The sequence below is a fragment of the Octopus bimaculoides genome, chromosome 4, assembly GCF_001194135.2.
Source record: "Octopus bimaculoides isolate UCB-OBI-ISO-001 chromosome 4, ASM119413v2, whole genome shotgun sequence".
NCBI classification, from domain to species: Eukaryota; Metazoa; Mollusca; class Cephalopoda; order Octopoda; family Octopodidae; genus Octopus; species Octopus bimaculoides.
This window is the reverse complement of record NC_068984.1, coordinates 25,292,624-25,304,799: the sequence shown is the minus strand read 5'-3', so window position 1 is coordinate 25,304,799 and position 12,176 is coordinate 25,292,624. Positions and strand designations below refer to the sequence as shown.

Below are 12,176 nucleotides of genomic sequence, written 5' to 3'. Positions count from 1 at the left end.
AGAATTTGAACTCAGAACGTAAAGACAGATGAAATGCTGCTAATTATTTTGCCTAGCATGCTAATGATTCTGACAGCTTGCCGCCTTTAAATAATATTGATAATAAACCAGTCTTGTAAGCTAAGTGAATAATTCTTGCTTTAAGGATACAATATGATGATGGTGGTGGTAGTAGTAGTAGTAGTAGTAGTAGTAGTTAGAGCTGCTCAAATGGATATTGAGTAATTGGTTATGAATTCACATTTTGTTTTAGATTTCATTATGTCACTGTACTATTCTTTGTAATGAAGCGAATGTGGAATATATTACTGTGCTTTTGTTCGTGAATCCAACTGATATGATATTGAGAAGAAAAGAAAGAGAAAGATTTGGCGCCATTGTATTATATGACATTGCCTAATGTAAAGAGCAAGGGATTCAATTTTCTTGGGTTGTTGTTTTACTAGTTACTACAGCATTACCAAGTATTCAATTACACTTGTTTACAGTATTACAGAATTAAACCGACTCGTGCTGTGATCTGAGAATCTCAAAGTATATCAGTAATAATCCTATTAGGTTAATAATGATTTTATTTTGTGACAGAATCACAAAACCCTTTTAATGTGTGATCGAGCACTTGTAATTTGAATGTATCTTGTTAGTAGTGGTGATAGCTAAATAGGTAATGCTTAATTCATTTGAATATTTGATACAGCCTATGTTTCATAGAGGTTATGGGTGCTGCTGCTCTACCATAGACATTATTATTATTATTATTATTATTATTATTATTTATTGTGTTTGCACAGCTTCTATTGCTGGAGATGTACTACAGTGCCAGCTGTTCACTACCAGTAAACTAAGGTAACACCCCTTATTTTTCGAGCACCATCCGTAGTATTTGAGCGGTTCCAAGCAGTGCTGTTTTCTGCAAGTGCTCCACCCTTATTGCATCCCCTATTTGTTCCATGTACTTCTCAAGGTTTTTACTCAGTTCCCAGGGTTCCGACAATTATTGGTACTACTACTACCACCACCTTTTTCATCGACCACAACTGCTTAACCTCCCAAGCTAACCTGTCATATCTATTGACTTTTCTTTCTTCCTCATTGCATACCTTGTTGTCAGCTGGGCATGCTATATCTATGATCCATTATTATTATTATTATTATTATTAGCTGGCAGAATTGTTAAAGCATGAGTAAAAGTGCTTTGCAGTATTTGTTTTAGCTCTTAATAGTCTGAACTCAAATCTTGCTATGGTGAACTTTGACTTTCATCCTCTAGAATCAATTAAGTACCAGTCAAGTACTGGAGTCAGTGGAATTGACTAACACCTTTCCCTCAATACTGTCTGTCTTGTGCCTTTCATTCTTTTAGGTTCAATGAAATAAGTGTCCATTGAGCTCTGGAGTTGATGTAATTAACTATCCCCCTCCCTCCAAAATTTCAGGGCTTGCACCTATAGTAGAAAGAACTGTCATTATTTCTAATTTAGGAACAAGGTAAGCAGCTTTGAGGTCAATACCATCTTCATCAGTGCTCTTCTGGTATTTTGTTTTTGCAATCCCAAAAGGACAAAAGGCATGGTTGACCTTTGCAGGATCTAATCCCATAACATGAAGAGCCAGGAGAAATAGCATTTATTTTCTTCTCTCTGTCTTGTGATGCTCGAAGAGATGGACTCCCATACATGATACACCATAAAGATAAAACTTTTATTCATGACCTAGTGATCCATTAAAGGTTATGGGACTTTTCCATCTATATATTTGATCATCTTTAAGAATATTTAAATGAAAACAGTTGTTAAATTTATTCCCGGCTCATCTCCTTTTTTGTTTGTTTGTTTTGGAGTGGAGGTGACTATTTGCTGAATAACTCTATTTGGCTCTGCAATTATTCTCTTGACTTGTTTGACAGTTGTTAAATGTGTAACAACATCCAGTCAAATTTTTTTTTTTTATTGCTAGCACCACCTGTATAATTTGAAACAAAAGCATTGAATACATAATTCAGTCTGATTATGGGTAATTGAAGCAGTTAAAGCACTTAGTATTTTGATATTCTATGTCACAAAAACCTTGCTTTAAGGACATTGTTATCACATAGTTAATAATAGTGTCAAAAGCCTGTGACCTAAGCCATCAACAAAGAGAAAATTTTCACTTTAACATTTCCACTTAAATTTTTCTCATGCAGAATGACAGAATAAATAACCTCCAATTTGAAACAAAATCATTTGCCTAAAACTTTATTGAAATTACACAAAATTTACCATTACTTTAATAGGGCTGGCAAAATTGGTAGAGAGATGGACAAAATGCCTTGCTATCTAGATGCATCTCTTTACATTGCAAGATCAAACCCTATCAAGATAGACATTTTCACCCTTCCAAGGCTGATAGGGGATCAATATAATCAACTATACAACTCTCCCAGAATTTCTGCCCTTGAGCCTAGTTAAAAATCTTTGCAGAAAAAGAAGACATTTTTAAAGATGAATTTATATTTAAAAATGACTTTTTTGCATTAGACATATTTTTAGAATCAGGTGGGTACCATCTGTTTGAACTAAAAGTGTGTAGGTAGCTATAGAAACATTGATTTTCTTTTAACAGCTAAAATATCTAATTAAAACATAAAATGCATGGTTTTTTTTTGTCTGGTTTTAGTATCTTTTTAAAGTTTTATATTTGGTTACTAGATTTTCTTAGTTACCAACTTAGGAGATAATTATTAAAAAATAAAGGCCAAAATCATATTCAATATTTGTGTGTGTGTGTGTGTGCGTGTGCGTGTGCATGTGCAGCTTTAATGCTGCTATTGTGCATTATTAAACTTCGCTATATAGATAGCAGCAGCAGTAATTATGATGGAGTATATCATTGAGCCATTACTGAAGAGTTCCTCTGTGTTTGAGACAAATACTGCATGCATTAATTATTGAGTACCTCCACGACCTATTGCAGAGAAACTAATTCCATTTACATAGATAGAGCCACTGACAAACTTAATTGTGGACATTGCTTGCCTTTCATCTTTTTGGGGGGGTTGATAAATTAAGTACCAGTTGTGTACTGGAGCCAATCTAATCGACTGCCCCCCCCCCCTTCCCCCCCAAAATTTTGGGCCTTGTACCTAGAGTAGAAAAGAATTGTGGACATTGCTGCTGAGCACCATCATGAAGGTACATCTTAATTTAGTTGATCATATATAATAGGACAGTGGTGGTGCATGGCTTAGTGGTTAGAGCATTGGACTCCTGATGGTAAGATTGTGGTTTTGATTCCTGGATTAGGTAATGCATTGTCTTTGATTCCTGGATTGGGTAATGCATTGTGTCTTTGAGCAAAACACTTCATTTCATGTTGCTCCAGTTCACTCAGCTGGTAAAAATAAGTTATCTTGTGTTGGACTGGTATCCTATCCAGGGAGGAAAATATACACCAGAGAAACCAGGAAACCAGCCCTTTGCACCTTACAAAGTAATGTGGATTAACCATATATATTAGGACAATGTAGTCTATAAGCTCTCAACACTTTGGGGGTCTTTTACTGTTTGAAGGCACTTGAATGAAAGGAGATCCATAGAGTTGCCAGTCAGTGTTTAATGTGAGGTGTGTGGGTGAGACAATAAATTTGACAAGAATAGAGGATGAATGTACATAGGTTGGTTCAGTTCATTTTTGCAGAAATGTAGGAACCATTGCGGTAATAGTAGAAGAGAATGAGAGGATCCAATATATTGCTGGGTCAGTAGTTGTACTATACTAGAAAGTAGCAGTTTGACAACTAGCTAAGCTCTTCTATAGTTACAAAAGTGTGTGTGTGTGTGTAGCAGCTGCACATATCTCTGATATGTGAGCTGTATTTGTGCTTTACAGAAGGTCAACTGCTATTCAAAGTTGAAGAGGAAACCTAGTCATTGGGATCCAGTTTTTAAGGTCATCAGAAATTATCAAGCTAAACATTTTGTAGAATCTGTCAACATGTTTAGTTGTAGGTTCATGCAGAAAATCAAATGGCTACAGCTGGAAATCACAGGTGTGAAGAGTACATAAAATGGCTTGGTCAGGATTTGAACGTGCAATACAGATGTGGTTGGTAACTCAGTAACACTATACATGCACCACACATACAGCACCCCCTCTCTCGATCCTGCACACATACACACTATAAATACACACACATCACTAACACAGATACCCCATACACACATACATACCAAAATAAAAGGTATTTATGCCAAAAAAAAAGAAATTTCTTTTTAATTCTACAACAATTCAATAATGATAGTAAATAAGCAGCATAGACTTTAGCTGGAACGTTGATTTGAAACAGGCACTTCTCTTGTTTAATGTGATGTCATTAAGCCGCTACATAGACTTTCATATCAATTACTTGTCTGTTATAGAAAAAGAATCTACTATAAAATGTATAGAAAATAACCTACTTTGTAACTTTTACATTGCTGCTGGCTCTTATTAGACAACTAACAGCTGTGGCTGATATCATTGGTCTGACTATATGTGTGTTAGTTGGTACATAAGAACTCCAGCCATAAAGTATCCTACTTCATCTTAATATTGGAAACCTATTAGTTATTTACCTAAAAAGGTTATCTATTTAGTTTGAATATTTTAAATGTATAGAAGTGAAGATCACATTCTTAAGTTTCTACTAGCACTTTGAGAAAATATGTAAGAAGTTTTTTAGTGATTATATGAAATAAAATTTATGGGGTATTATTTTTTTTTACCTTGGTCTGACATTTACTTTTAAGAATTTGATCTCATTATCAGTTCAGTTAATTTTTTTTGTTTGTTTGTAAAATTCATATTTTAAATATTAGTCTGTGAATTTGATTAGAAAATATTAATGCTTAAAAGTTTATTCAAATAGTTAACTCAGTTTATGCAAATAGTTTATAAAAATAATTAATATTTAAAGCAATATTCCTTTTTAAAATATATAAATTGTGAACTTAAGTTTTACATTAAATTATTGTATCTGTGAAATATTTATGCCATTTCATGCTGCTGTGATATTTTTTCAAGAGATTCTTCTAGAAAGGCATTAAATTGTTTGTTGCTGATTAAGATTTATAGTTAACTTAACAACTTTTGCAAATTTTGATCTACTTGAGACTGTTGCTCTCAGTATCAACAAAGCTTTCGACTCCTCTGGAACATGAGTCTCCTGAGAAAACTGCCTGCTCAATGGTTTCATCCGTCTCTCATCTCTTGAGTCATTGGTTTCTTATTGGAGTATATATACTGTTGCAGCATGCTCTGATGGGTCTCCCTTATCCACAATCTATCAATTTTGGTATACCCCAGGTTTCAGTTTTGTTTCCCTATATTCTTTCTCCTTTACATTGGTATACTTGCCATCAGCTCCAGCCATATCCACTTTTCCATTCACATGATACCACCTTTCATTCCTCTGTAATTTTGTGCACCCAAGCATTATCTACATGCAACCTAGGCACTCCTACACAAGCTATCTATTGACTCCATGAAAAGAGACCTTGAAAATATCCTCCAGTAGGATCATGCTAATTTTGTTTCCTTCAATAGGAAAAATAACTACTAAAAAACACCACAATAACTGCATGTTAAGAAATCACCATTAGACTGCACTGCTCTGAACATGAGTTACAGGCAACCAATAGTCCAAATGCTAGGCTCTATTATCAGAGAAGAACTCTTGGTGAGTGCACATCTTTAATATAGTAAAATCTGCAATTGAGAGAGTAGACGTTCTCTTTGGAGTTAAAAGAAATATTTCAATGCCTATTAACTACTAACCTATGAAGTGCAAACAAGATCCACAATTGAGTACTGCTCTGTTCACTTGCTACATATGAAGTCTTCTCTGTCAGCCTGCTTGTTATACATTTGCATCTATTGGGCATTCATAGTTTATTTAGAAGTAAACCTTTTCTGCATACTAAACATAACCATTTCCCAGAATGTAGCACACCTGATTTCTTTCCTGCTAATTAAAATTTTGTTTTAAGTTTACCTTGAAGCCTCTTGCTTCTAAGCTCAACATACAGATGTTCCTATGGACCCCCAGTCTTAAACTCCTCTGTTATAGCATGGATAACTATAAGTAGGAGGTTGAAAACTGACCCCTGATAGACAACTTCCTGCTTGCTAAATTCTTGTTATTGTTTACCATGGTGATGACATTTCTGCACATAGTTTGAATTACATTCACAAGCAATTTATCTGCACCTTGTTTTCATAGACAAGACTAAAGAACATGGTATCCTGTGAAAGACCTTTTCCAGTTTAACAAATGCCATGCTTAATGGTTCATTAAGAACTTATTTAATTGTCCCACTAAGAGGAGAGTACCTGTAATACCTCCTCTTGGTACAGACCTAAACTGCACCACATTTAAGCTAATTCTCTTCTTAATTAGCTGTCTGGACTATAACTCATTTTGTTACTTTTGTAACTTTGTTCATCAATTCGATCCCTCTGTAGTAGCTTCTTCAGAAAATCTTTACCCTTACCATTTCTCTCTCTCATTCTCTCTCTCTCTTTCTCTCTCTCTCTCTCTCTCTCTCACTCTCTCATTCTCTCTCTCTCTCTCATTCTCTCTCTCTCCATGCTCCTCATGGTAGCACTTTTCTCCTTTCATTTTAGCATCAATAGGAACTATCTCTCTGCACATAGTTTTCCCTAACTTCTTGACTTGCACTGGCATTACTTTGATCTTCACAATGCAGAAAGAGAAGTTATATGTCTTAGCAAGTTTCTCCATTTGTTTAGTATAGGTGATGTATATCTTCTAATCTAGCCACCTACTATTCTTCCTTACTTCCACTTTTTCTGGTCTGTCTCAAAGCTTTTATGACTGTATTTACTGTATCATTCCATTCCGCCACCACCATGATAGTCTTTCATCTCTGTGCTAAACACAGATCTCTTTTGTAGTTTGCAGCAGAGTCTTGTAAAAAAAAAAAAAAAGAAAAATCTCATTTGTCTTCTATGTTGTAAATATATTTCCTCCTTCTCCTTTTTATAATGTGTCATCAAGTACTTCTCTGAACCTACTCTGGTCAAGAGATCCTTCATCTTCCATACCTTCGTTCTCCAAATTATCTCCGAGCCTGTGTAGCACTTATCCTGAGATCATTGGTCGTTAGTCTGTGGTACACTCTTCTGTAGAGAAAAATCTAATACTCACAACCAGTTAGTTGTCTTACTTCCTGGTGAGTATGAAGTCTATTTGGCTGTGTATTTGCCGGATTAGTAGGTAATCAGATTGATGGCTGGCTTCCTGAAGTTATTGTTGCAATTTGTTAGCTCACTTTCATCGCAGAACTGAAAGAGCTTTCATCCTTGTTCATTCTTTGTACCTTATCCATAGCCTTCATATACATCAAATTAGCCAAAGTAGTGCTATCCAACATGTCTGTTAAAGCCAGCACTGTGACAATGGGATCACAATTCTTTGTTAAGAAGACGTTTTGCATGTTGGCCTCAAAAATAGTCTATTTGTTATTTTTATTACACACATGTACATGCAGAAGTGTTATTGGGAGAGGTAGAGTTAATATTTCATGGTACAACTGCAGTGTTTTTGCAAGTTTATAAAGTCTTGCTCAAATTAGTAAATAATGTTCCCCTACTACATTTAATAAGTATTGATTCTGTCCTTAGCTTCCCACCCCCCCTTCGTTTCTCCATCTGTCTATCTGTATCAGAATCAGTTTTCTGATTAGCGAAATCCACATCCTGTTCATGTTTTTTCTGTAAATATCAACTTTCAACAGTTCAGATTGCACTCAAACAGGCACAGGAACTAGTAGCTTGAAGTGCTGGACTATTGACTTCATAGTCACATGTCCAAGACTTGCTGCAGCCATTTGTGTTCTGATCCTGTACAGAACACCTTGTTTAGCTTACTTTCACTGGTATCACTTCCACTTAATTGTTGTTAGAAAGAAAAATACCAGCACTGAACAGACCTGGCTTACAGGCATGGATGTGGTTTAGAAGATTACTTTGCAACCATGTGGTTTTGAGTTCAGTTCCACTGCACAACCTATGGCCAAGTGTTTTCTTCTATACCCCCAAGCTGACCAACACCATGTGAGGGAACTTGCTAAATGGAAACTGTTTCGAAGCCTGTTGTGTGTGTATGTATATTTGTGTTTGTCCCACCATGACCACCATCATTACCACCACTGCTTGACAGCCAGTATTGGTTTATTTTCATCCCTGTAACTGGCAAAAAACAGTCTGCTGCATTGTCTTCACATCTAATTCTCAAAATTCAAACACACTGAAGATTTATTTGGGAGTGTTTCAGGTTATGCAGATTTTTCAGTTGATTAACCCTTTATCATTCAGATTACTCTGTCGAATATAATGCTTATTGGTTTGAATTAATCGTGCATTATCCTGTAGCTCCAACATTTCAGTGTGATTGTTTGTATTTAGAATGACATTGTGGGGTATGTGTGAAAGTCCAGATTGGGCTTTTTTCAACTTAAAACTGGCAGAATATTTGGAGCAGATATGGCTGGTTTAAATGTTAATGGGTTAAATTTGAAGGCAGAAATTGGATTTCTGTTTGTTCAGTTTGTTTGAAGGAAATTTCGATTCTTTGTTTACTTTTTTAGCAATTTACTGTTGTCCCCCTTATTCTTCTGTGTCTGCCAGCTTTTATCTCTCCCCTACCTCTGTATATGCATATGTGCTGATGCTTTGGAGATTATTTGGATATTGTATTGAACTCTGGAAACAAAATACCATTAGATATTATGAAGAATAGGTTAGGGAAGACTTTATCCTTGCTGCAGACAACTCTAGTGTTGATTGCATTTTAAAATATTCTCAGTCCATATTAGAAAGTGATTACTTGTAGGAAGGGTGTCTATATGGGATTGGGGTGAGTATGTTAAGCAGAAGGTGAACTTGACACAGGAAACATAGATTTTAGTGGGCTGCATCGCAGGCAGCCTGTCCAGGATGTCAGTAACTTTGAATAAGAAGTCCATGTTGTAAAGTGATTGGTGATGAGAACTTATAGGAAAAAAAAGTATGCAGCACTGGTGGTTTCCTCTGATGTTGTGTGTGCTGAATGACAAATGATAGCAACAAGATGCTGTGAAACCTGTCCTTTCCATTATACATAGGGATAGGGAATATAAAATGATGGTGATATATTAGATAAATAACTTTGAAAAAACACCTAAATAAGCATTGTTATATACACATAAGATTACATAAACATTTTGTTTGTATTTCCACTTCTATTGTTATGGCTATACACACAAACCTACAATAATAAATACAAATATATATGTTATATTCATGCGTATTCAAACACACACAGTTTTCCTCAAAAGATATTTGATATTTTGAAAGAATTCCTTCTCATTGCCTGGTTCTGATGAATTACCATGCCACTTTTTCTAGTTTTCTTTATGATGATTATCTGTTTTATTGACCTTGTTGACTAATCTAATCAGTTTATTTACTTTGTTGTCAGAAAATCAATGAACTTTTACAAGAAATTACAGCATTTGTCTGTCGTAAGCAAATTTTATGAGATTTTCATTTCAGTTTCTCTTTTCTTTTTCAGTTTTGGCAAACGTCCTCCAGGATGTACACGGCGGACCAGCGAGTGCCTTACTTTGGAGCCATCGGAAATGATTGTGGTCAGTATTTATTGGTTGTTATGTATTGTAAATGTGTGTGTTTGTGTGTAGTCACAATATCTTTCAATGAAACTGGATTTGATAGTTTAAAGTAACTATTTTAGGGTCTGCAGTTGAATCATTCAAATCTTATATTTCACTACTTTTTGATTGATTTACCAATTAACTTAATATGGTGCATGAAGTCTTGCAATCTGGCTATTCATTTGAAAACCTGTTAGGATAGTCTCAAGCTTAGAGATTTCTGATAAGTCTTGCTGCAGGTTTCTTTGAATACATGTCCTTCAAGTTTGGTGACGAGAAAATCTTTCAGCTGTAACAACTACTTCAACAAATCTATGAATGAAACACAAATTGCCAGAACAATAGCATTCAAATAAAATATTAATTAATAAAAGTTCACATCTTTCAGAAAGTTCTGAATTCAAGGATATTTGTTTCAACTACTCTCTGTTTTGTAGTGTGGTGCAAGCCTCCCAAAGTGTTTTGATAACTATATATTAAGTCTCTGGTTAGTATACCCATCTCTGCATTTTGTTTTCCTGATTCCCAGTATGGCCAATCGCAATGTGTCAGTGTGTCTCAATGGACTATTTCTAAAGTGTTTCTAAGCATGATTATATACTGTATTTTGGAATTCCAGAAGTCTGTATTCAGTGTACCAATGTCCTCAGGTAAATCTGTATGCAGTATTCCCATATCTACTAGAGCATTCTGTAAAAATTTAGTGTGTCTATCTCTCCTGGAAAATTCTTCATTTAACTGAATGATCTGTAAGTGGGTTCATAAAAAAAAAAGTAAAAATTTTATTACTGCACTCATCTTCCAGATTTTTCTAAAATGTGCCTTTAATATATTATGCCCATGTTACACAAATGTTTTGAACATTATATGTCCTTCCCATATAAAAAAGTCTTTAATGTGCACAGGTATAACAATTTAAATCTGATCCTTATATGTTGTTGTTTAACCCAAGTCAATCCTGATTGAACTAATCTGTGATCAGATGCAATTCGCTCATGAACATCCTGTGATTTTAATGAGATCTAAGACTACATTATCCAATACACCCTTCCTTTTTTCAGTTAGTAGCATGTGATTTGTATATTATTTTTAACCACAAATTCGTCAAGTAGTTTTTTTGGAGGCCTTCGCTTTAGCTTCTCTATGTATGTGTCAAAGTGCATTAAATTGTGTGTCTGCACATGCGTTTCAAAACGTTATTTTTTGATGAATTGTTGAGATCCAATATACAAGAGGATGAAAATCTGAAGTATGAGATATTAACTCACAAAATGCCTCTTTTGTAACCATAGTAATATAAATTATTCTGGTAATAAGGTTCATTGTGTTTCGCTTATTTCTAAGTGTTCTTTCAGACATGATGACTACATCTTCACTTCTCTTCTTTCCTTTCTTCTTTCTCTCTCCCTCCTCCTCTGTCCTTCACTGTTTCTCTTCTCATTCACTTTTGCCTTGCTCACTTTCTCTCCTCTTTTCTCTGTAGTTCTCTCACTCATGCACTCTTTCACTCATGCACTCTCACACTCATGCACACTCTCTCACTCATGCACACTCTCTCACTCATGCACACTCTCTCACACTCATGCACACTTTCTCACACTCATGCATTCTCTCTCACACTCATGCATTCTCTCCCACTCAAGCATTCTCACTCATGCATTCTCTGTCTTTCATGCACTCTCACTCACTCACTCTCATGCACCCTCTCACTCATGCTCGCTTTCTCTCTCTCATTCACTGTCTCTTCTCTTTTCTCAGTCTCTCTCTTCCTCTCATTTCACTCTCTACGCAAATGTTTGCATTTTGTGTGTGTGTGTGTGTGTGTGTGTGTGTGTTTCTATTTTTTTGTCTGCCCTTCTGCTTATTTGAAGTAGGCATTTCCATGAGAGTTCAGTTTTTTAAATCAAGGAAATGACTCTTGTTTAGGGAATATTGTCTATTGGCTGCACCAATAATGAGTCAAACGGAAGAAACATGAAGTGTCTTGACAGAGAAAACCTACTTTTACGTTGGATGTTAACAGGCTCTTCATGATGTGTGTTTGGTCAAGCGGTTCTAGGATGGTCAAAGCTTGTACTGGACCACAAAAGCTACTTGTATGAAGAGATAAACTTAATGTTACTTATATTTAAAAGAAAAAAATTATAAACATTTGTGTGTTTCAGTATTTAACAGTTTATCTGGATTTTATCAATTCTAGCTTTCTATTTGAAATGGGAAAATGTTTAAAATTGCAATAGAAAATTTTAACTGCTTTGGCTATAACATTTTAGCTGTTAGCTTCAGCTTAACTGAAGCAATGTGCAGTTTCTGGGTATTTCACTGATAATTACAATAACAATGGAAATATTTTGACCACTGTTTTTGTGACCTATTTGGAGCAGCAAGGATAATAGATTGGAAGTAGTTCTAGAGAGATGAATTTTGAACAATGACTGGTAAGTAATGTGTTTACACTTAAATCTGTTCAGTATTAATAGC

At 35.2% G+C, this 12,176-nt stretch overlaps 1 protein-coding gene across 23 annotated transcripts in view; it reads left to right on the top strand.

Annotated features, from left to right (window-relative positions):
- Positions 1-12,176, top strand: part of LOC106881120 (rap guanine nucleotide exchange factor 6) — a 453,933-nt gene that overhangs the window by 344,461 nt on the left and 97,296 nt on the right. For 22 of the 23 annotated variants that reach the window (XM_052966986.1, XM_052966968.1, XM_052966966.1 and 19 more), the window contains one exon: positions 9,596-9,671. In XM_052966986.1, coding sequence (XP_052822946.1) covers positions 9,596-9,671 — 76 coding nt within the window. Of the gene's footprint in view, positions 1-9,595; positions 9,672-11,600; positions 12,134-12,176 lie in introns of those variants that run through there. The other variant, XM_052966983.1, reaches the window with a different exon arrangement.